Source organism: Scyliorhinus canicula, chromosome 14 (genome assembly GCF_902713615.1).
Source record: "Scyliorhinus canicula chromosome 14, sScyCan1.1, whole genome shotgun sequence".
NCBI classification, from domain to species: Eukaryota; Metazoa; Chordata; class Chondrichthyes; order Carcharhiniformes; family Scyliorhinidae; genus Scyliorhinus; species Scyliorhinus canicula.
In genome coordinates, this window is record NC_052159.1 from 154,115,944 (window position 1) to 154,141,123 (window position 25,180).

The 25,180-nt window shown below is 47.7% G+C and overlaps 1 protein-coding gene across 2 annotated transcripts in view; it reads left to right on the top strand.

Moving 5' to 3' along the window:
• The first annotated feature begins 744 nt into the window (after window positions 1–744).
• kpnb3 (karyopherin (importin) beta 3) overlaps window positions 745–25,180 on the top strand; it is a 63,184-nt gene continuing 38,748 nt past the window's right edge. For both annotated transcript variants that reach the window (XM_038817699.1, XM_038817700.1), the window contains exons 1-4: window positions 745–901; window positions 16,941–17,021; window positions 20,380–20,572; window positions 22,463–22,565. In XM_038817699.1, coding sequence (XP_038673627.1) covers window positions 824–901; window positions 16,941–17,021; window positions 20,380–20,572; window positions 22,463–22,565 — 455 coding nt within the window. In that variant the 5' untranslated portion in view covers window positions 745–823. The remainder of the gene's footprint in view (window positions 902–16,940; window positions 17,022–20,379; window positions 20,573–22,462; window positions 22,566–25,180) is intronic.

Here is a 25,180-nt window from a genome sequence, read left to right on the forward strand (position 1 = left end):
ATCAGCCATGATAGAATGGCAGAGCAGACTCGATGGGCCGAATGGCCTAATTCTGCTCCGAAATCTTAACTTATAAGCAGGATAGGCCATGGTAAATTGTAAGAATGGAGTACTCTAAATGAAAAAAATAAATTGAGTTTAAATTGACATTCCATGTCAGGCATGCAGCCTGGGGCAGAGTATTTGGTGTGAGTGACCAGCCAGGCAGGCAGCATGGACTGAGGACAAGCTGCCTGTCTGCAGATGGCGGCTGATCCATTCATTCAAAAGGCGCGGTGCCCGTTTCCCGCCTTCTGGCTGACTGACATGACATCATCGCGCTGCCCCCGCCACCTCCTCCCTTTCTGAATGGCCGGAAGCGTCAATTCTGGCGCGCTGCCACTTCAGCCAATCGGGGTTGGCGCCCCGCCCTCTTTGTGATGTTGTGATGTTTGGGGAGGGGATAGTCGACAGTACGCATGCTCCATTCTTCTGCCGGCCCAGCCAGGCTGCTGGCTGCGGCGTGCTCACGCCGAGGTTGGGATGCGCATACGTCATCACGCCGAGGCCGGGCTGCAGCTGTCCGTCCTCGTGGGCTGCGCTCTCCGTCGCTGGAGTGTGCCATACGTCATCACGCCGAGGCCGGGTGGTCCTCCCGCTCACGTTTGTTCGGTGTGTTGCGTCGCCACGTTGAGGATGCGCTGTGTCTTACGTCACCTCGCATTGTACGCCAGCGTCCTCGCCACGCCCAGCGGCGGGAGGCCGCGCCCTCTGGGCAGGTGTCAAAGGTTAGCTGAGCCGGCCTTCCCGCCCCCCTGTCTCTCTCTCTCTCACACTGGGCGCAATGGCGGAGCAGCAGCAATTCTATCTCCTGCTCAGCAACCTGCTGAGCCCTGACAACGCCATCAGGAAGCAGGCCGAGGTAACCGCGCCGCGGCCGCTCACAGCGCTTTCATCCGGCCGGGGGGGTGCGGCGGCGGCTTGGCCAGGCTGTGGGGAGGGGAGTGTGGCCTAGTCCCCCCCCGCCCCGGGGCCCGGCCCTCAGGCGGCAGCTCCCGCCCCCCTCGGGCCGGCCTGGGGGCGGAGGCCCACGTGGAGCCGGCCGGCTGCCTGGGAGCCGCATCCTCAGCCCCATGTGCTTCTCGTGGGCCCAGCAGCTGCCCATCCACCCGGCCGGCCTCCTCCATGGAAACCTCCAGCGGCGCCGGGAGCTGAGGCTCCCCCACCCCGGGGAGCTGGGGCTCCTCTTCCCCGGGGAGCTGGGGCTCCTCTTCCCCGGGGAGCTGGGGCTCCTCTTCCCCGGGGAGCTGGGGCTCCTCTTCCCCGGGGAGCTGGGGCTCCTCTTCCCCGGGGAGCTGGGGCTCCTCTCATTCCCCCCGGGGCTCCTCTCATTCCCCCCGGGGAGCTGGGGCTCCTCTCTTTCCCCCCGGGGAGCTGGGGCTCCTCTCTTTCCCCCCGGGGAGCTGGGGCTCCTCTTCTCTCTCTTCCCCCCCCCCCCCCCCCCCCCCCCCCGGGAGCTTGTCTGAAATTTCCAGCCCTGTGGGGCAGCTGGGCTCCTCTCTATGAGCAGAGAGGGTTAGTAGAGGGGGTTGGGCTGGCCCTCAGCACAGGTTGAAACAAGCAGAGAGAGTGCTGGAAAAGCTGAGTGGGCCTGACAGGCCCTGTGGGGAGAGGACCCAGCGGTAACGGTCTGCACACAATGTGACATCCTCGGAGTTTGACTCCAAACGTTAACCTTTGGATTCCCTCCTCACAGAGGATGCCAGACTCGCTGTGCTTTTCCAGCATTTTCTGTTTCTATTTTAAATCTAAATCCCCAACATCCTCATTTTAGTAACTAAGGAGAGTCTGTTAACATTGAATCAGAGTATTGTGCTCTATCATGGGCACCGCATTTTAGAAGGGAGAAGGTGTGGAATAGATCCACGTGTGGGAGAGTCTTCAGTTCCCTGGGTGGGTTGGTGAAGAGAAAGCTTGACAGGCATTCAAAATCATGAGGGGACTGGACAGAGTACGGAGGGACTTACTGTCCTGTTTGGCAGAAGGTTCACCAGCCAGGCGATACAGATTTAAGGTGATTGACAAAAGAACCTGACGCAAAGAAAAAAACATTTTATGCCATGGTTCGTTAGGATCTAAAAGAGTGACTCTCAAAAGAGTATTGGCTAAACATGCAAAGAAAATTATTTGCAAAGCTATGGGAGACAAGTGGGGCGTGGGACTAGCTAAAATAATACTCATGGGCACAATGTGCTTGCTTATTGGTGTCCTGTGTTTAGTGACGGGAGTCGGTGACCAGATAGCATAAATTTAACATAATTACCAAAAGAAGGGAGATTTTCTTTTCAACTGGGTAATTTCTTACCTAGAACGCGCTGCCGAAAAGGGCTATGGAAGCAGATTCAAATAGGAACTAGTTATCAACTTGGACAGAAAAATTAATAACTGGGGAAAAGAGATGGGGGAGTGGGATTAATCGGATAGCTCATTGAAGTAACTGACATGTGCTCGATGGGTCGAATGGCCTCCTTTCTGTTTGCTGTATGAATATCTGGTATGGTGGGGTAGATGTTCTGCAGCTTGTTGCCTACAGGATTTAACATGGATCTTTTTTAAACTGTGGATCTGAATGACAGCAGTCCCTGATGGAAAAAGCTTTTTTTTGATTAATCATATTTTTATTGGGGGAGTGAAGGGATTGAGCTAAGCAAAAAAAATGCAGGCCTCACCTAATGCTGTCTTTGCGCTTCAACTCTGGGAGATAAAGCTCCTAAAACTGTTTTCCTTCCCATTCAAAGTAGATTTGTACTTTCCTTACGGAATCTTTTGGTTAAAGGTGCTGGCGAATCCTTGTTTGTTTATATAAATTGGTTAGTGAGTTTTTTTGTAGTGATGTGCAATTTGGCCATTTTAGCATTTGGGCAGCAGGGTAGCATGGTGGTTAGCATAAATGCTTCACAGCTCCAGGGTCCCAGGTTCGATTCCCGGCTGGGTCACTGTCTGTGTGGAGTCTGCACGTCCTCCCCCTGTGTGCGTGGGTTTCCTCCGGGTGCTCCGGTTTCCTCCCACAGTCCAAAGATGTGCGGGTTAGGTGGATTGGCCATGTTAAATTGCCCGTTGTGTCCTAATAAAAGTAGGGTTAAGGGGGAGGTTGTTGGGTTACGGGTATAGGATGGATACGTGGGTTTGAGTAGGGTGATCATGGCTCGGCACAACATTGAGGGCCGAAGGGCCTGTTCTGTGCTGTACTGTTCTATGTTCTATGTTAGTGGATTAAGTTAATTGTAACCACAATGTAGGTATTCTTGTATTGCCTTTCATATTTGCAAAGTTACAACTTGTGAATGGGAGTGCGATTGTCTTCAGAAGGCCGGGTGCAATTTAAAGTGCAGTCATTTTAATGTGTCTGAGATGGTTAGTGAGGATAGGATTGAGGTGGGATTGGATGTGAGGCTCCATCAGGGCACTGATGAGGTGTGCAGATTAGCAATGGTGACAAGATTGAGGTAACGGAAAGGAGGGTGATACCTGTGGGACCATCCCTCTGAGTTACACATGGCATTGGTTCTAAATAGGGCAGCAGATTTGAAACATTAGTTTTATTTTTGAAAACTGCTCCATTTGGAATGTTTTTTTAATAAACATTTTATTGAAGTATTTTTGGTACTGTAACAACAACAAAATAAACAATGTCCATGAAACTATAGTAAGAAGTCTTACAACACCAGGTTAAAGTCCAACGGGTTTGTTTCAAACACGAGCTTTCGGAGCGCAGCTCCTTCAGGTGACTTCAGGAGACCACGGGGCTGGTGGAGTACTGTGCCGGCAGGAATGGTAGAGGCGCAGTTACCAACGCCCCCAGACTGGTGCCCTTGCATGAACCCGCCTCCATACGCTCCCATGCCGACCGTCCCTCACCACCCACTTCCTGATCATGGCTATTTCGCCGCCCAGTAATAATTACTAAAATTTGGCAGTGCCAGCCTGCCCTCTTCTACTTGCGCTGAAATATTACCTTCCTTACTCGCGGGGTCTTGCCCGCCCAAACGAAGCCAGTGATCACTTTGTTGACCCGTTTAAAAAAGGACCCCGGAATACAGATGGGAAGACTCTGAAATACAAACAGAAATATCGGGAGGACCGTCCTCTTCACCGTCTGCACCCTCCCAGCCAATGACAATGGAAGTGCGTCCCATCTCCGAAAATTGTCCATCATTTGGTCTAGTAGTCGGGCCAGATTTAATTTATGCAGCCGGTCCCATTCCCGTGCCATTTGAATGCCTAGGTACCTAAAGCTTTCCCCCTAATAATCTAAACGGCAGCTCCCCCAATCGCCTCTCCTGTCCCCTCGCCTGGACCGCAAAAAGTCAGCCCATCCAAGAAGTGCCTCATCCCCTCCAGCCCAGTAGGGGGTTCCGACCTGTACAGCCTACTGTAGAAATCCCTAAACGCCTTATTCACCCCAGCTGAATCTTCAACCAGGTTCCCATCTCCGTCATTTACTTTCCCTATCTCTCTGGCTGCCTCCCTCTTTCTTAGCTGCTGTGCAAGCATTCTGCTGGCCTTTTCTCCATGCACATAGATTGCCCCCCCCTCGCCTTTCTCAGCTGCTCCACCACCCTCCCTGTGGTTAACAAGCCAAACTCAGCCTGTAGCCTCCGCCATTCCCTTAAAAGCCCTGCCTCTGGGGTCTCCGCATATATCCTATCGATCTGTAGTATCTCCTTTACCAGTCGGTCCATCTCTGTCCTGTCCACCTTCTCCCTATGGGCCCGTATTGAGATCAGCTCCCCTCTGACCACCGCCTTCAGTGCTTCCCAGACCACCGCTGCTGAAATTTCCCCCGTGTCGTTGACCTGCAGGTAGTTCTGAATAAATTTCCTCAGCCGCTCGCACACCTCTTTGTCAGCCAAAAGTCCCACATCTAACCCCCATTGCGGGCTCTGGTTACTGTCTTTACTAACCTGCAGGTCGACCCAGTGCGGTGCATGGTCTGAGATTCTGATCGCCGAGTACCCCATGTCCACCACCCCTGCCAGTAAGGCCCTGCTCAAAATAAAGAAATCAATCCGGGAGTACACTTTATGCGCGTGTGAGTAGAAGGAGAGCTCCTTCACCCTCGGCTGCCCAAACCTCCATGGATCCACCCCACCCCCATCTGCTCCATGAACCCTTTTAGTTCCTTTGCCATTGCTGGCACCCTGCCTGTTTTCGAGCTTGACCGGTCCAACCCAGGGTTAATAACTGTGTTGAAGTCCCCTCCCATGACCAACCTGAGAGTCCAGGTACGGTACCTTCCCCAGCATCCTCTTTATAAACTCCACATCATCCCAATTTGGCGCATACACATTTACTACTAACACCTGCACCCCCTCCAGTTTCCCACTGACCATAATGCACCGACCTCCCACGTCTGAAATTATTCTACCCACTTATTGATCAGGATCGCGACCCCTCTAGTCTTTGAGTCTAGTCCCGAGTGAAAGATCTGACTGACCCAGCCTTTCCTCAATCTAATCTGGTCAGTTACTCTTAAGTGCGTCTCTTGCAACATTCCTACGTTCACCTTCAGTCCCCTAAGATGCACGAACACACGTGCCCTCTTGACCGGCCCATTTAACCCTTGAACATTCCAGCCCCTTTTTTGGGCCCGCCTCCAGCCCATGCTCCGCGCCTCCACCAGTCCACCCCCCAGGCAGCCTCTGCACCAACCTCCTCTCTGTAAGCCAACCCCTTTAATAAACCGAACGTATGCACCACCCCCCCCCCCCACCCCACTGCGCTTCTGAGAGCTAGCCCGCCCAGCTAGCTTGGTGGCCCCCATCTCTGGCACCGGATAGTCTCCCACCTATTGTTCCCTCCCCACCCTTACCCATCCCTCAGCAGCTTCCCGTCCGCTCCTTCGGACCCCTCCGGGAGCCCATCGATTCTCAAGTTCTGTTGACGGGACCTATTCTCTGGGTGCTCCACCTTCTCCAGGAGCTGCTTCTGCTGGTCTCTCAGCATCCCCACCTCCAACTCCATCACAGTTTGATGTTCCTCCTGCTCAGCCAGTGCCTTCTCTACCTTCTGGATCACCCGATCTTGGGCGTCCAATCTAAGCTCCAGCCGCTCAATTTACGCTTTTATCGGGTCCAAGCAGTCCCGTTTCTGCTTGGCAAAGCCTTCCTGGATAACTTGCATCAGCTGCACCGTTGACCGCTGGGTCGACAAACCAAAGGTCCGATCCTCCGCCATGCTGTTTCCTGCTGCAGCTTTATCCCAGGCCTTCTCTGTCTTTCTGTTTCTGCCTTTACGAGCACTTCTAGTCCTTCTCTCCATGCACCAAATTGAGAATTCAGTACACAATTGCCTCTGTCATCAGTTTTACAATTCAAGTCCGGTAGAAAATCGGGGGGAAAGGTCCAAAAGTCCGAACAGAGCAGGAGCCACCAAATGTGCAACTTACTCCTTCATAGCCGTCACCGGAAGTCCCTCCATTTGGAATGTTGCTCAGAGCTTGAAGCAGTGTCTGAATGATGTATCATTTGGTCACTTTTAATTAGTGCTGATCTTGTATTCCGGAATAAGGCTTGGATCTCCAAAGGTGATGGGCAGCACGGTGATTAGCACTGCTGCCTCACAGCGCCAGGGACCCGGGTTCAATTCTGGCCTTGGGTAACCGTCTGTGTGGAGTCTGCACGTTCTCCCCATGTCAGCATGGGTGCTCCGGTTTTCTCCCACAGTCCAAAAATGTGCAGGTTAGGTGGATTGGCCACGCTAAATTGCCCCTAGTGTCCAAAAGCTGGGGGGGGGCCGGTGCACATTCGGTGGGCGGAATGGCTTCCTGAACTCTAGGGATTCTACGATCTCCAAAGAAGACCTGCTTTGTCAACTATGGCTGGTGTGGTAACATTCCTGCCCCTGAGTCAGAAGGTTGTGGGTTCAAGTCCCATTTGAGAGAGCTTGAGAGAAGGAATATAAGAATCGAGGCTTACATGTGCAGTGAAGTGCTGCACTGTTACAGATGTCATCTTTTGGTTTGGATGTTTGAACTGAAGGCCCACCTGCTGTCAGGTGGCTGTCGAAGATGGCATATCATCATAACGGGTGGAGCTTTCCTTCGTGTCGATGTTTATTCCTCGACCAACATCATAAAAACGGATTATCTGATTATTATCACATTGCTGTTTGTGGGAGCTTGCGGGGCACACAATGACTGTCACATTTCCAATATATAGCGAATACGCTTCTAAAAGTACTTAGACTGCTCTGGAATTCCTTTCTTAAACCTCTCTGCCCCTCTTTCCTCCTTTAAGATAGTCCTTAAAATGTACCTCTTTGCCCAGCTGATCCAATATTGCTTTATGTAGTTCAAATCTTGTTTTATAACACTCCAGTGCTGTGGGTCATTTCATGATTGATAAAGATGCTGTATAAATAAAAGCTGTCACTAATCAGCTGTAAAGTGCTTTGGGGCAGCCTGGGGCTGTGAAATGCACTACAGAAATTCAAGTCTTTGGGCGGCACGGTGGTTAGCACTGCTGCCTCAGGGCCCCGAGGACCGGGGATTGATCCCGGCCCCTGGTCACTGTCCGTGTGGAGTTTGCACATTCTCCTAGAGTCTGTGTGGGTCCCCACAACACAAAGTTGTGCTGGGTAGGTGCATTGGCCACGCTAAACTGCCCTTAATTGGGGTTAAAAAAAAAAGGATTGGGTACTCAATTAAAAAAAAGAAATTCAAGTCTTTATTTTCTTGAAGATGATTTAAGAATATGAGATGAAACTATCTTGTTGAGCTAAGGTTTAAGCTACTTTTAAGATGTATTTTGCATCTACACTTTTGGAAGTGGTTTCCCTCTCAGAACTGTGTTTATATTTTTGCCCAAAACTTTTGCTGTAAAGTTTTCAACAGGCCTGTAATTTGGCAGCACTATTTGTTAAGGCAGTGGGAATGTCACCGTCCTCAATATACTGAGTTGCTGACTTGTGCAGATAGGTTATTACACTGGGAACTGGAATATCAACTTCTGACCGAATTGTGCTTTTCCTTGCTGCTGTTAGTTTCAGTGACATTAGATTGGTGACAGGCCCTGCCATTTTGTTGGGGGGGGGGGGGTTGATATTCTGTGGTTCAGGAAGATTTGGCATTAAGCTAATTCCTGCAATTGCTTTCACAGAGTGAGCCAGTGAGCCCGTGTGCCAAGTCAGTGTGTGGGATGGTAAAGAATTATTAGTGTGCTGTGTAAATAGGATGGCATCTTTTAAAGTACTTTTTTCCATTTGTGTGTTGTCGGGCTTCCAGTTGTGAAGACTGGAGCTGGTAGCTTGAAATACTTTTGCAATTTTGAGCGTACAGTGAGTTGGCACAGGTCAGAGCATTGAGAACTTGAGCAAAACTTATAGAGTTACTTTACGTGGGTTTTGTTTTCAGTAATCCAAGTAGACCTTCGCTCTTATTTTGGTCCAGTTATCAGAGGTGAAATTTGAAAAGCAAAATGCTGGATGAGCTCACCAGGTCTGGCAGCATCTGTAGAGAGAGGAACAGCGTTAACGTTTCGAGTCTGAGACCCCTCCTCACCACCCACCCACTGGGCTATCTGTCACTTGTTCATTAGTTTTGATTGCACTGAGCACTGACCTTCACTCTCCTGTTAATGCATTCTGCTATCTTACCTTCTCAGCACCTTCTGTAGCCCTTAATGCTGCTATTAACACTCCCTTTGGCTTATGTCCATGACATCTTTGTCAATCTCTCCTTACCTCCTACCTATCCATGACCTTCTATTCAGCTCCACCCCCCCCCCCCCCGCCCCCGCCCCTCTCCAACTGTATAATCCATCACATTTCTTCCCCCTCTTTAGCTCCGAAGGAGACTCATCCTGGACATAAAACATTTCCTCTTTTGCCACAGATGCTGCTGGGCATGCTGAATTATTCCAGCATTTTCTGTTTTATTTCATATTTCCAACGTCAGCAATATTTTGCTTTTATTTATAGCAGCGCTGGAGGGGGGTGGGTTTTAACTCGCTGATCTGACCAGTCCCCCATTCATTGACAGCATTTAACTGAAGCTCGCAATTTGAATACTTAGGATTTATTTCAATATGTAATAATAATAATTATTGTCACAAGTAGGCTTGCATTAACACTGCAGTGAAGTTACTGTGAAAAGTTCCTAGTTGCCACATTCCGGCGCCTGCTTGGGTACACAGAGGGAAAATTCAGAATGTCCAAATTATCAAACAGCACGTCTTTCAGGACCTGTGGGAGGAAACTGGAGCACCTGGAGGAAACCCGCGCAGACACGGGAGAACGTGCAGACTCTGCACAGACAGTGACCCAACCTGGGACCCTGGAGCCGCAAAGCAACAGTGCTATCCACTGCTACCATGCCAAGTATAGCTTCAGTATGATGTTGCAGTTGTCCTGTGCACAGTAGATTATTACAGGTTACCAGCCATGTTTCAGTACACTGCACACTCACCTCTGAGTCAGATGTTCTGTGGAATCCTGGCTGCACTCCTATTATGAGACTCAGAGCAATGAGTTTTAGATGGGACATTAAACTGAGGCCGTCTCAGGCGGATGTGTAAGATCCCATGGTGCTGTTTCGAAGAAGAGCAGGGGAGTTCTCACTGGTAGCCTAACCAATCAGCATCACCAAAAAAAGAGATTTGTTTGCTCATTATCACGTTACTTTGTTTGAGAGCTTGCTGTGTGCAAATTGGCTTCCCTATTTCCTACATCACAACAATGACCACACTTCTAAAGTACTTCAGTGGCTGTAAAATGCTTTGCAATGTCCTGCGGTTGCAGAACGTGCTATAGAAAAGAAAGATTTGCACTTGTGAAAAGAGTTCTTAAAGTTGGCTGAATGTGTTGTCTGATGAACCATGCTGACCATAAAGTTGCCAAATTCATCATCTGGTCTCTGTTAAATCAGCAGCAGTGTCTTGGTGAAAGATGTGATGTGGAGGATCCAGGAATTGGAAATTTGGCTGACTGTTAGCTGAATGTATGTACAGACTGACCCATGATGGGTGACACACCAACAAGTATTTATATAGCACCGTCTTAAAACTTCCCAAAGGGCAGCACAGTGGTGCAGTGGGTTAGCGCTGCTGCCTCACGGCGCTGAGGCCCCAGGTTTGATCCCGGCTCTGGGTCACTGTCCGTGTGGAGTTTGCACATTCTCCCCGTGTTTGCATGGGTTTCGCCCCCACAACACACAGATGTGCAAGCTTGGTGGATTGGCCACGCTAAATTGCCCCTTAATTGGAAAAGATGAATTGGGTACTCTAAATTTATATTAAAATAATTAAACTTCCCGAAGTGCTTCATCGAATGTTATCAAACAAAAATTGACACTGAGCGGTGTGAGGAGATACTAGGGCCGATGAACTGAAAACTTGGTCAAAGAGGTTGGTTTAAAGAGTCATAAAGGAGGAGAGGGAGGTAGAGGGTGGAGGGGTTAGGGAGGGAACTCCAGACTTGAGGGGCTGGGAAACTGAAAGCACGTTTGCCAATGGTGGTGCAATGACAATTGGGGTTACTGAAGAGGCAAGAATTGGAGGAGCGCAGAGATCTGTGTTGTAGGGCTGGAGGAGAGATATGTGGGGATTTCAAAAGCAGGATGGAGGTCTTAGAATCGAGGTGTTGCTTAACCAGGAACAATGCAGATCAGCGAGCACAGGATGATAATGGGACTTGATGGAGTTAGGAAACAGGCAGCTCAGATTTGTGGAGGGGAGAATGTAGGAGACCAGCCAGGAGAGCATTGGATTAGAAGTTAGAAAGCACGGGTGAGGCTTTCAGCAACAGGTAAGCGGAGATAGGGGCAGATTCAGATGATCTTGCTGAGATGGAGATGGGCAGTCTTCACAATGCCGTGGATGTTGTGCACAGCCTTGGTCTTTGTCAGATAGGTGTCGGTGAGAAGGGTGGAGTCGGTGGCTAGAGAGCAGAGTTTGTGGCAGGGACCAAGAAAGTTAATGGCTTCTGCCTTCCCAATATTTAGTTGGAGGTGGGCATGGTTTTGGGAGGTGACAGCGCATTCAAGGACTTTGGAGAGGGAATGAAGATTGGACATGGGCAACAGTTTCCAAGGGCGGAGTGGTTGGTTTCTGTTTTCAGAGGGCTGAACAGTACCAGAAGAGAGAGAACCATTAAAAATGGTTTTAAAAACATGGAAGCCAGGAAGGGAAGTTGGATGGCCAACAGTTTAGTGGGAGTTGGATTGAGGAAACCGGAGGGGCTGGTCTTGTGGACAGGATGAGCTCTGAGAGGGCACGCGGGGGGGGGGGGGGGGGGGGGGGGGGGGGGGGGGGGGGGGAAATGAGAGAGAGAGAGATGCAAGTTAATGATGGGAAACCATCAAGAAAGTGGCCGTGGGTCAATGGAGGAACGATGTAGAGGCAACCGATCTAGCAGTCACAAACTTAGTGACAGCATCTTGTATTACTGGCAAATAGGGTTGAACTTTACTCCACTGCTCTCCTGTAGTTGAAGAAGAAACAAGGAAGAGCTTTTATTTATACAGTGGCATCAAAGACCTTGGGGCATTCTGAAGCATTTGACTGCCTTTGGAGTATAGTTCTGTTATATAGGAAATGCAGCAGAGATTTTGCACCCAGCATCGCCCCACAGACAGCAGTGATGACCGGATAATCTGACTTTAAAGGTTGGTTGACAGGTGAATAGTGGCCAGTACACCAGGGGTAATGCCTCAGCTCTCCCTTGAAATGGTGCCATGGGATCTGTTACATCCAATAGAGCGGATTAATGGTAATCTGAAAGACAGCATCTCTGATAGTGCAACACGTGGCCAGTATTGCACTGCGGTGTCGGTTTAGGCTTTGGTTCTGAGGCTAATGGAAAGGGACTGGAATCCATAACCTTCTGATTCGGATGCTAGTGCCAGCAGAGCTTGCTTTTTTAAAAATAAATTTAAAGTATCCAATTCATTTTTTCCAATTAAGGGGCAATTTAGCGTGGCCAGTCCACCTATCCTGCACATCTTTTGGGCTGTGGGGGCGCAACCCACGCAAACACGCAGAGAATGTGCAAACTCCACACAGACAGTGAGTGACCCAGAGCCTGGATTGAACCTGGGACCTTGGCAACTGTGCTAACCACTTGCGCCACCATGCTGCCCTGTGCCAGCAGAGCTGGGCTGATATTGAACTGTTAATGTATAATCTACATTTGTGACGGTGTTACTGGTGAACCATCTTCAGGAGTGGTGAAGATTGGTTCAAGGAATACTCTGTTTTCATTGACAGCACCAGAGTTAAACACTTGGCGTTTTTACTGTTATTACTGAATCCTCCACAATCAACATTCTTGAAGTTGTCACTGACTGGAAATTGGACCAGCCATAAAAATGTTTTGTCCACCTGCCCCCTCTGTTTCATAATAATAATGTTAAAAAATCTGTCACTTATTGCTGGTCAGGGGTTAAGCACTGTAAGCTGAGTGGCTCATTCACTAAATCCCATAGTCTTTCTGCCCATCTAAAAGGCACTTGACAAGATTATGATAGGATATTCTCCAGTTGCTTGGATGTCTGCAGTTCCATCAGCGCTTGGCACCAACCAGGCCAAAGCATTTCTGCCTCACCAACCAGCTAAGCACTCTGTCGCACAGGGGCTGCCGCATCTGTCATCTACAGGATGCACAAAAGCAACTCGCTTAATTGACCTCTACCACCTCGCGGACAAGTGCAGCAGACACATGGGATATAGGTGCCTGCAAGTTCCCCCTCCCAAGTCGTGCACCTTCCTGACTCTGAACTGCACCGCCATTCCTTCACTGTCACTGGGGTCAAAATCCTGAAACTTCCTTCCTGAAAGCGATGCAAGTGTATCTGCAGCATGTGTACTGCAGTGGTTCAAGACAGCATCATTATCTTTTCAAGGGCAATTAGAGATTGGCAATAAATGCAGGCTTTTCCTGTAGCACCTGCATCCCAAGAACAAATCTTAAAAACGGTTCCAAGTTATAAAATACTCAGCATAATAATTGTACATGTATATACCACTGATATCAATATGTTGCAAAACATTTGGAGCTTTGAAATGCATGCTTTTTTTGAGAGCGAATCAACAAAGTTCCACAATCATGAAACAATGACTAGTTAACGAGCTAGGTAATATTAGCGGAGGGTCAAATATTTGATATTGGACATTGAGAGAAACGCCTGCTTTTTTTATAATGGTGCTGTGGCATTTCTAATGTGCAGCAAATGGGGCATCAGTTTAATTTTCCATCCAAAGTATTTCACCTCCAACAACGCCGCTTTCCATTAATGCTGCTCGACCAGAGCATTGGCTGAGATTATGGTGTGGGGCCTCAAACCATACAGAATGCGGCGCTTCATTCCAAGCAGGCTTTTGTATTGCAGGCCAGAGCTCTTTGTGATTCAGTTTGTTCATTCATTCTTAAAAATGCCTGCGTTTCTATTCTTGGGCCTGGTGGGGAATTCCATTATGGATTAAATAAGCTTCATGTGTCTAGTCAGGGCTGAGCTGCTGCTGGGCGATGAGTGACCATCAAAGCCTGTCCTTTTTTTTATCAGTTGCAACACTTTTAATAATCAGCACATTCATTCTTAAAAGACAATTGATTAAGATCTGAAAATAGATACGTTAGCGCTTACTGAATTTTGTAATCCTGGCGGGAGATTTTTTTTTTGTCTGTTCAGAAGTCTTTTATTCAGGGTTATGGTGTGGTATTAACAACAGTGACCACTGGATTGTACAGCGACTGTGAAAGGAGGTACAATACCATGAGTAGTCTAAATACATGTTTGGTTAGGATAGTCATTGTTAATGGCTGTCATTGTGACTTGAGTGCGTTAACCATTTGAAAAAGGATTTCTTTTACCTTCGGTCCTAGTATGTTATGTCCTAACTTTTGGTGGGAAAATGTTAGTTACCCCACCTACCCAGCTCCCCTCATTTTCTCCTGCTCTGCTTCCCAGTTGAGAGAGAGAGAAAATCAGCATAGGTGCAATTGAACCAGTAACTTTGTTGTTCTATATCACCACACACTTGTGTGCGCAGCCATCAAGGACACGTTTTGTTTCCAAGCAATATCATTTTTCTCCTTCGGTATAACTCCTCTTGTCAACTCATACACCCTCCATTTGATGGGAGGGTAATGGGACAGCAATTGGGAGTGCAAATCTGTCCCGTTCTACCCTCCCCTAATCCCCATAAAAATCAAGCTGTCTCTGTTTTGAAAACTTCCCGTGACTCCCAGCCTTGGCAGCTCTTTGGAGGAGAGGGTTCCAGGTATCCACTTCCCTTTGTGTGAACAAGTACTCCCTGACATGACCCCTGAGTGGCCTGGTTCTGTTTTTAATGTCATGCCCCTTGTTCTGGACTCCCCGCATCGCAGGAAATAAGAAATTAGGAACTCTTTTAATCATCTTGAGCACCTCAGTTAGATCACCCCTTAAACCTTCCACTCGCTTCTCCACCTTTTGGCTAAGGTCAAGCGTCAGTCGAGCGCACGATGAGGTGCAGTGCCTTTTCTTGTATCTTGTATGTCTCTCTTGTGGAGCCCATGGATTGGATTTAATTTGCATTTGAATTGTTTTTTGGAGCAAGCAATGAGATGGATTATGGGCTTGCCCTGTCCACTCTGCATTGGCTTTGTAATCTTAAGAATGGAACATAGAACAGTACAGCACAGAACAGGCCCTTCGGCCCTCGATGTTGTGCCGAGCCATGATCACCCTACTCAAACCCACGTATCACCCTATGCCCGTAACCCAACAACCCCCCACCCCTTAACCTTACTTTTTAGGACACTACGGGCAATTTTTCACGGCCAATCCACCTAACCCGCACATCTTTGGACTGTGGGAGGAAACCGGAGCACCCGGAGGAAACCCACGCACACACGGGGAGGACATGCAGACTCCGCACAGACAGTGAGCCAGCCGGGAATCGAACCTGGGACCTTGGAGCTGTGAAGCATTGATGCTAACCACCATGCTACCGTGCTGCCCGTAAATGGAGTAAAAAAAAAATCAAGGGAATACAAACCTAGTCTGTGCAACCTGGTGCCTTGAACTGGAAGCGCTTGTCTAAAAGGGCTCCATACAGCGGAACACAACTTCTACCCCTCCGTATTCCGGCCCTCTTGGCACCTTTTAGCCTTTCACTTGGGTCAGTGTGTATATTAGTAGAGCTGGTTGTGACTGTAAACCTGCCGGTTTCGGCTGGTCTGGGTAGGATTGTCTTTCTGTTTGGTAACCCGAGCTTTGCTCAGAGGAGGTAAACAAGCTTGAGTGACTGTAAAAACGTGAATCGGCCGTAATGTGGTCGGATGCCAAACTGGGCAGGAATAACACATTAGTCTCCCAATGGCCTGTGGTTGCCTAACTTGTCACTAAACTGTCACCATCAGAAATTTCTCATTTTTTCCCCCCATGGATCTCAAAACAACCTCGGTATTTATATGATGGATCCCAAAGGTAGCTGATTACAATAAATACTCGACACTTTGGAACAGATAATAGGTTATCATGTAGAGGTTTTAAACTATTGTACTGTTTGAATTTTGCTTGTTTTGTATGAATCAGTGTTTTGATGGAGGTTGCAAATTACCTGAACCTTTTCTGTAAAGGTGTCACAATGGTTAGCACTGCTCCGTCAGCGCCAGGGTTCAATTCCAGCTTGGGTCACTGTCTGTGCGGAGTCTGCACTTTCTCCCTGTGACTGCGTGGGTTTCCTCCGGGTGCTCCAGTTTCCGTTCACAGTCCGAAGGTGTGGAGGTTAGGTGGACTAGCCAAGGCCACTGGGCAGGGTTACGGGGCTAGGATGGGGGAAAGTGGGCCTATGCAGAGTGCTCTTTCGGAGGATTGGTGCAGATTTGATGGAGCGAATGGCTTCCTCCTGCACTGTAGGGATTGCATGGATTCTAGATCAGATGTTAATCCGATCAGCGTTGCTCTGACGCAGGTGCTGATGACAGATTAGGTTTTACCCCTCTTACTGAGGGCTGTCATCAACGTCTACCCATTAACACAGTTGCCAAATGGGCATCCCACCTTTCACTCCCGAGCCTTGCTCCAGAGCCTCAACGCACTCTAAGTCTTAACCCTGACATTTGAGGCCAGTAGTGCCCATTTGATCTTTATAACTTGAAATAAAACGTATATGAAATACTTGTTCTCAATTATATTTTCCTACCTTTCCAATGGGAAGTGACCTTAGACTTATTCCTCAATTTAATATTGGGAATTGTACTTGTGGTGAACTGTTACCTCGCGGTTTCATTGCCATCATCTTGAGCCTTTGTATTGGCACAAAAATGTAAGCCAGCATTATCATTTAGCTTGAGCTTGTGAAGAGGACGTTTTAAACTTTCTTCGGTCGCAGAAGCATTGCTGTGTGTGCTGAAAAGATGGTTAACTGTTTCACAAATGCTTCCTTGTCTCTTTGGGGGGGAAAAAAATCATGTTTTGTCACTATTGAGTTGAAATTGGGGCAATTTGGGGAGACGGGAGGTGCAATTTTCTGTAGGGTGGAGGGTGAGGGAGAAAGAATAGCTTCTCTCAGGATGGAGGAGCGATGAATTCTACTCTGCCAATTGTTTTATTCAGCTTTTCTCTTGGCATAATCTTTGTGGAGGAGGTGATAACTTATCCTGTGTTAAAAGTGGTATAAATGAATTGCCTGTAATGTGGATTAAGCAGTTTTGTGCCTTCATCCATTTTGTTTCTATATCTGTACAAAGATCCCTGTTTCACTGTGGTAACTTTCAGTTAGTATCGGCTCAAACTATTATTCAATGTAGCTTGATTCAAAATATTAGATCCTCTTGGCAAGTTTTATGAAGCGGTGATAAATAAGTGTTTCTGAATGTGACTTTATAATCCTTTTTTAAAAACTCTTAACGGTATGCGTGTGTATGAAGTGAAAATTTTCGAGCATGTCTATATCGTCTGATTTGTTTTTGTTATTCAGGAAGCTTACGAGAATATCCCTGGCCAATCGAAGGTCACTTTTCTCTTGCAAGCACTGCGGAATGCAACAGCTGCAGAAGAGGTAATTGTCAAAATCTTTGCTTTCCCTTCAGACCAGCATTGACAAGCTCATGGGGAATGAGTAGCATTAAAGATAGAGCCGGTTAGTGGAGGATGAGTGGCCAAAACCTGTTTCGAGATCTCGGGCTGCACAAAAGGGATTGAATAGGGATTCTTAAACTATATCTGATAATGAGCCGAGGTCTGATCCTGTTCCATGCTACAAAAAATGTTTATCGGCCTGGATGTATGATGTTTAAAGTTTAGATACATCTTAATAAACCCAATTATAATAATCTTTATTATTGTCACAAGTAGGCTTACATTACCACTGCAATGAAGTTACTGTGAAAATCCCCCAGGCGCCACATTCTGTCACCTGTTCGGGTACACAGAGGGAGAATTCAGAATATCCAATTCACCTAACAAGCACGTCTTTCGGGACTTGTGGGAGGAAACCGGAGCACCCGGAAGAAATCCACGCAGATTTGGGGAGAACGTGCAGACCCCGCACAGACGGTGACCTAAGCCAGGAATCGAACCTGGGACCCTGGCGCTGAGAAGCAATAGTGCTAACCACTGTGCTACCGTGTCGCCCACTGCTTGTACTAATGTTAATGGAATATAGGACAAGGTGCAAAGTATAACCTACATCATAAAACACCAAGCCTCATGGTGGATAGTAAGCCAGGTGACCTAAAACATGCTAAAAGAGAGTGGTTTAAAGGGGTATCGTAAATGAGGGGGAGAGAGAGATAGGGAAAGAGCCCCCCCCCCCCCCCCCCCCCCCCCCCCCCCAAACCAACCAACCAAACGGCTTTCACCTCCAGGTGAACCCACCCACCGACCCTCTCAAGATGAACTTCACCTTCTCCAGCCTCCGGAATCCCGGCAGGTCGCTCACCCGCACTCAGGCATTCAGCGGCTTCGAGTCCTGCCACCCTAGCAAAATCTGTCTCCAGGCTATCAGGGAGGCAAAGGCCAAAGCATCTGCCCCCCTCACCCCCTGGACCCCCGGGTCTTCCGGCGCCCCAAATATCACCACCTCTGGTCTCGGGGAGGCCCATCTCCACACCTAGCATCTTGAACATCACGTCCAAGAACTCCTGCCAGGACTTCCTCAATCTTGGACACGCCCAGAAAGTTTTGAACCTGCAGGTAGCTAAAGCCGTTCCTCCTCCAGTTTTGCAGATTTGCCCCCCCCATAAACAGATTGCCAAATCGCTCAAACCCTGCTGGTCGCTGTCCCCAAAACCTTGCATCCAACTCCCCCAGCGCAAAGTCATGGTTATCGCAGATCGGTGCCAACACCAAGGCACCCTCCAACCCCTAAAGCTGCCTTAACTGCCCCCATACTCTTAGGGCTGACACCACCACTGGGCTCAGTGAGTATCTGGCTGGCGAGGATGGCGGAGGCGTCGACATCAAAGCCCTTCAACATGTTCACCAACATGATGCTGCCTCCATCCGACTCCACACCGATCCCTCCCCCACGGCCCATTTCCTAACTGAGGGCGGCAGGTTGGCACAGTGGTTAGCACTGTCATTTCACAGATTCGCGTAGCCTTCTATAAAATGCCTCTAACATGCCATTCACCCCCTCCGGGTCCATCACCACCCCGTACCCTTATCATCCCTCACCCTGCCAATCTCCCTCGCCGCCTCTGCTTTCTCGGCTGATGGGCCAGCATCCTGCTCGCTTGCCTTTGCCTACATTGCTTTGGTGCATCCTGAAGACCTGAAAGGCACTAAAAGAAGTGCCAGGTCTCTCTTTTCTTTTTGGCAGATCTCCTAATGCTTTCCTGCCATTTTGCTCAGAGACCCTTCAGCAATTTCGTGACTTTGTAGTTTTGCCTGGCACGTGTGTTTCTGTGAACTTAGGGGTGAGATTTGAGTGGAGTTGGTGGAACAGAAATGGAAAGGACATTTATTCCACTGGGAAGAGCAAAAATCCACCCATAAAAATCGTTGTTGAGGGTGAGACAGTAGCGTAGTGGTATGTTCCCTGGACTAGTAGTCCAGAGGGGTCAGAGTTGAAATCCCACCATGGCAGCTGGTGGAATTTAAATTTAATCAATTGAAATTGAAAGCCAGTAACTGACGATGGCACTGTCGTCTGATTCACTCGTTAGAAAAACAAGTGATTTTATACGATGTTGGTTAAGCCAGCATGTATTGTCTATTCCTAATTGCCCTTGAGAAGATGGTGGTGAGCTGCCTTCTTGAGCCGCTGCGTGAGGTGTAGGTATGCCCACAGTGCTGTTAGGGAGGGAGTTCCAGGATTTTGACCCAGTGGCAGTGAAGGAGCGGCGATATATTTCCTAGTCAGGCTGATGTGCGGCTTGGAAGGGAAACTTGCAGCTGGTTGAATTCCCATGCATTGCTGCCCTTCTCCTTCTGGGTGGTAATGGTCGCTGGTTGGAAGGTGCTATCGAAAGAGGCTTGGGGAATTGCTACAGAACATCTTGCAGATGGCACGCACGAATGTCCCTTAGGCAAAGAAATCTGGTGTGCCTAGCTGCTCTGGCCCACAGCAATGTGGTTGACTCTTAACTGCCCTCTGAAATGGCCCAGCAGGCACCTCTGTCCAAGGGCAATTAGCATGGCCAAAAAATGCTGGCCAATGATGTCCACTTTCCATGAAAGAATGCAAAAATCACTCATTGACACAACAAGACAAAAATTTAGTCATCTTCTGCAAAATTAATTCCTATAGTTCAGCAGCATTTTCTTTTTTTGGGTACATTAAAACTGGTTACGTTAATTCTGTGTGCAAAACCTCCATGTCACAATACTGCACTCAGTTCCATGTATGTTAATATTTTGTCAAAATGCGCATGATAGTGCAGTGCCTAAATCTGCTGTATCTGTTAGTGTGTACTTAGAAAAGAAATGTTTTAATTCCCCAACATGTATTGCCTTCATTCGAAGCATAAAAAGCCAGGTATTCTTGTGGGAATCACTGAGCATAGGTACGTCTTGTATCCTTGTAAAACTATGAAGATAGTAGTAAATAAAGAAACACTGTTTTCATTAGTAACGGGGTCAGTAACCAGTGGACACTAAGGCAAAGTGACCAGAGAGGAGATGTGTGAATTTTTAATGCATAACGAACTATAATACCTCAAAGTGTAAAAGCAGCATATTTAGTAATAACATTCAAAAGGGAATTAAATATAATCCTGAAAAAACAAACCTTTTTCCAGGGGTATGCAGAACGGGACAGGGGACTAATTGGATAACTTCCCCAAGAATAGACAAGATGGGCCAAATGGAATCATTCCATGCTGTGTGAATCTATGATCAGCTGAAACTTCTAAAAAGTTCCAATGATCTTTCACCTTAAGAGGGTGTATAATTGCATTTCTCTTTATTTGCAGGTCAGACAGATGGCTGCTGTTTTAATGCGGCGAATGCTGTCTGCTTCTTTCGATGAGGTATTCCCAAGCCTAACTCCTGAAATACAAAATGCGGTTAAAGAGGAGCTGCTCCTTGGTATCCAGATGGAGGGGTCATCGAACATCAGGAAGAAGACCTGTGACATTGCAGCAGAGCTCTCTAGAAATCTGATTGGTCAGTAACGTGTGTGATTTCCTTGATTAGAAACAGAGCTTCGGTGTTTCATAGTAGTGAATTTTCACAGCTATGGCATTTTGCTGAAACTTATTAAAGTGGAAATTCCAGAATTTAATTCCAGAGTGCATTCGATGCATCTCTTTCTCTTTCTGTTTCCCCTCGTGCGCCCTGTGTGATATGTAGTGTAGCTTATAAGATGCCAAAGCTGTTGCCTTTGAACTATGCGACAAAATGTACTGTTGCCCAAAACAATTCTAACTGCAGCAGAGTGTGATTGAAGTGAAGAAACCTCTACTTAGCGGAGTCATTAAAAATTAATCCAAACAAGTGTGTTACTTTAGTGTCAACTGTCGCTCAGTTGGTAGCACACTTTGCCTCTGAATTACAAGGTTTTGGGCTATTTCAGAGCGCACAAATCAAAGCTGACGTTCCAGTACAGTACTGAGGGAGTGCTGCACTGGAGGGTGTCTGTCAGATGCCACGCTAAACCGAGGACCCATCTGCTTTTTGGGTAGATGTCAAAGATCCCACGACACTATTTTGAAGAAGAACAGAGGAGTTATAGCCGGTGTCCTGCCCAATATTTGTCCCTCAATCAACATCACATAAAACAGGTGATTTGGTCATCATCACGTTGCTGTTTGCTGCCGTGCTGGGTGCAAATTAGCTGCCATGTTTCCTCCATTACGACGGTAACTACGCTTCAATATGTACTTCATTGAGTGTAAAATGAAATGAACATGTCTGATGATCATTAACGGCACTTGATTGTTGCAAGTTTTTTTCCTTTACACTACCTTATTTAACAATTGTTATCTGGTAATGTAATTACCATACAAGGCTAATAATGGTGGTAAAATACATGGGCATTTCATTTCAATCAAATCTGGGTACACTAATGGGCAGTGAAGACTCTTAAATGAAAAATGGCCGCATGGAGTTTAGCTCAAAGGTTCCAGGTACCTGCGAACCCCAACATGCCAGTAGCTTGACCTGAGAGGGGGAAATTGGGTGTTGAAGTTAGAGAACCTGAGCCCCCTTTCCGTAGTGATGACATTCGATAACTTGCAGTCACTTTGAGCAATATCATCAAAAATGAAGCCATCCTGAGAAACCTACAATCTGGTAACTTAGCTGACAGGAATTGCAGAGAAGGGAGACACGGTGGTTTGCACTGCTGCCTCACAGTGCCAGGGGCCTGGGTTTGATTCCGACCTAGGGTGACTGTCTGTGTGGACTTTCTCCCCGTTCCTGCCTGGGTTTTCTCCAGGTTCCTTTGTTTCCTCCTGCTGTTCACGGATGTGCAGGTTAAATGGATTGGCCATGCAAAACTGCCTCTTTAGTGTCCAAAGACGTGCAGGTTCGGGGGATTGGCCATACGAAATTGCCCTTTTAATGTCCAAAGATGTGCAGGTTAGGTGCGGTTATGGGATAGGGCGGTGGAGTGGGTCTAGCTAGGGTGCTCTTTCAGAGGGCTAGTGCAGACCTGATGGGCTGAGTGGCCTCCTACTGCACTGTAGGAATTCTATGGTTCTAAGATGATTCCCAGTTGTGGTGACTAGGTGCAACCGATACAAGATAGTCACCAAAATATCCCGTTGGAATTTGAGATAAATTTCTATGCTCAGAATGTGAAACTCCTTAAGTTGTTAAAGTGCATGAGAGAAAGGAATAGAAGGATATGTTGATAGAATTGGGGTCAGATGGGCCCTCGAATTGTTGGGTCGGATGGCCTCTTTTTGCATAATAGATTCCATATATTCAACCTTTCACTAGATTGCCAAAGCCACTTTCCAAGCTGTCCAGCCAAAGTGAATGTCTAACCTAAAAATGTTCCTCCAGTATTGATGCAGATTGAAGATGTTGCTTATTTATATTTATATCTAGATGACGATGGCAACAACCAGTGGCCCGAAATTTTGAAGTTTCTCTTTGAATCTGTCAGCTCACAGAACGTGGCATTGCGTGAAGCTGCTCTGCACATTTTCTGGTAAGTTCCAACCCCCCCCACCCCCCCCCCCCCCCCCCCCCCCCCCCCCCCCCCCCCCCCCCCCCCCCCCCCCGGTTAAATTTCACCGAGCCAACAGGGTGAGGCTGAAGCAGAACGGGATGAAAAAATTTCCCAGAATTGGCTCCAGTGAGCAAGTGACATGCAGCCACAAATCCTCCAGTTCTTCATGTCTTCCCAGCTCTCATTTCCATGGCAAAGTATCCACTTTGTGTCAGTGGCTGCAATTTAGAATCGTAAAAACCTGCAGCACTGAGGTCATGCCGCCAGCCTGTGCCAGCTATTCAAAAAAAAAACATGTTGTTCCCCTGCCCTTTCCATTGCCCTGCATTTATTTCCCCTTCAGATGTTTATCAAGTTACCTTTTGGAAGGTGTAAGTTAATGTCCTTCCCACTGCTCTTTCAAGTTCTAGGTCGTAACTGCAGGCTGCTGCTGACTTGATGGGCCGAATGGCCTCCATCTGCACTGTAAATTCTATGAACTCTCCTGTGGTTGTTTTGCCAACTATCTTTAAAGTTGTCTGCTGGTGTGCGACCCACCCACTATTGGAAGTAGTTTCCCCTTATTCACTCCCTCAAAACTCTTAACTTTTAAGCAGCACTTCTGTTAAATCTTCCCTTAACATTCTGTGTGTAAAGGAACAACCCCAGTGTCTCTAGTCTGGGAGTGATTGACGTCCCACTCGCTTCCAGTGTAGTCCTGGGGGAATGAGTGCTGCATCAGTGAGACATAGATCACACGTTTGCCTGGTCTCTAAGCGGATGTAAAAGATCCAGTGGCATAATTCAAAGACGCGCAGGTGCGTTCTCCTTGGTGCTCCACCCAATATTTATCCCTTAAGTTTGCTAAAACTGATGATCTGTCCATAATCTCCGAGTTGTGTGACTTCCTGTGCACAACAGTGCTGCTATGCTTCACTGCATGAAGAAATATCCCAGAATTGGCCCCAGTGAGCAAAGAGGCAAAAGTACGTTGCAGGGCAGCATGGTGGCGCAGTGTTTTAATGTCCCAGGTTCGATCACTGCTCCGGGTCACTGTCTTTGTGGACGTTGCACATTCTCCATGTGTTTGCGTGGGTTTCACCCCCACAACCAAAAGATGTGCAGGGTAGGTGGATTGGCCACTCTAAATAACCCCTTAATTGGAAAAAATGAATTGGGTTTTTAAAAAAAAGTAGTATGTTGCTTAGGAAGCACTTTAGGATGTTTTATGAATGCGAAAGGTGATATGTAGATGCAAGTTGATTCTTTAAGCTTGCACCAGGGGTCCTGGATCGGTAGGTGCTGGCTGACCTATCCGTGGTTTAAAAAATAATAAATTTAGAGTACCCAATTTTTTTTTTCCAATTAAGGGGCAATTTTGTGTGGCCAATCCACCTGCCCTACACATCTTTGGGTTGTGAGGGTGAGACCCACGCAGACACGGGGAGACACGCAAACTCCACACGGACGGTGACCGGGGGGCCGTGAGGCAACAGTGCTGGCCACTGCACCGCCGTGCCGCACATCCTTCTATCCGTGATAATGGCTGGGAGAGACATATTGATGCACATAATATGAAGCTTTACTGCTGCATTGCAAATGGATTTTGTCGGTTTAGAATGAGCAGGTGGTGTAACTGCAGCAGCTTTCGTCTGTCTCCGGTTGTGGGAGGCTGCTATTTATGTGGAAAACTGCTGCCTCGTTGGAAACCGAGAAGCTATTCGACAATCTTGCTCATGACTTTTATAAGTGGATGCATTTGTTGTGGAAATCTGGAAGATTTCCTCAAATCAAAACTATTTGAAGGGTCGATGACCCAAACGGTGCGCACGCTGCTCAATATTTCCGCATTTTTTAAAAAAAGTTTAGATTTCCAGCGTTTTACCTTTTATTGGGCAAGGGTGTAAAGGGCTATGGATCCATGTTTGGTAACTGGAGTTGAGATACGGATCAATCCTGGCCTGATTGAATGAGTGGTGGGATTGGCTTGAGGGGCTGAATGGTCTTCTGTTCCTATATTACATGTGGTCAACGTGTCTGGGAGGAAAAAAAGCGCTTGATCAAAGCCCTCTTGAATAAAGTTGATACTTTGCAGATTTATTTTCCTTAATTCTTTCATGGGATGCGGGTGTTGCTGGCCAGGCCAGCATTTTTTGCTCTTTCCAAATTGAACCAAGCGGAGGGGAAGTTTTCTGGAGTCTGGTGTAGGCCAGACCGGGTAAGGATGGCAGATTTCCTTTCCCAAAATACAGAAGTGAAGCAGGTCGATTTTTTCCAACAGTTGACAATGGATTCATGGTCATTATTAGACTTTTGGTTCCAGATTTTTATTGAATTCAAATTTCACCATCTGACGTGGTGGAGTTCGAACCCAGGATCTGAAGTCACATGTACATAGAACATAGAACAGTACAGCACAGAACAGGCCCTTCGGCCCCTCAATGTTGTGCGAGCCATGATCACCCTACTCAAACCCATGTATCTACCCTATACCCGTAACCCAACAACCCCCCCTTAACCTCACTTTTTTTATTAGGACACTACGGGCAATTTAGCATGGCCAATCCACCTAACCCGCACATCTTTGACTGTGGGAGGAAACCGGAGAGCACCCG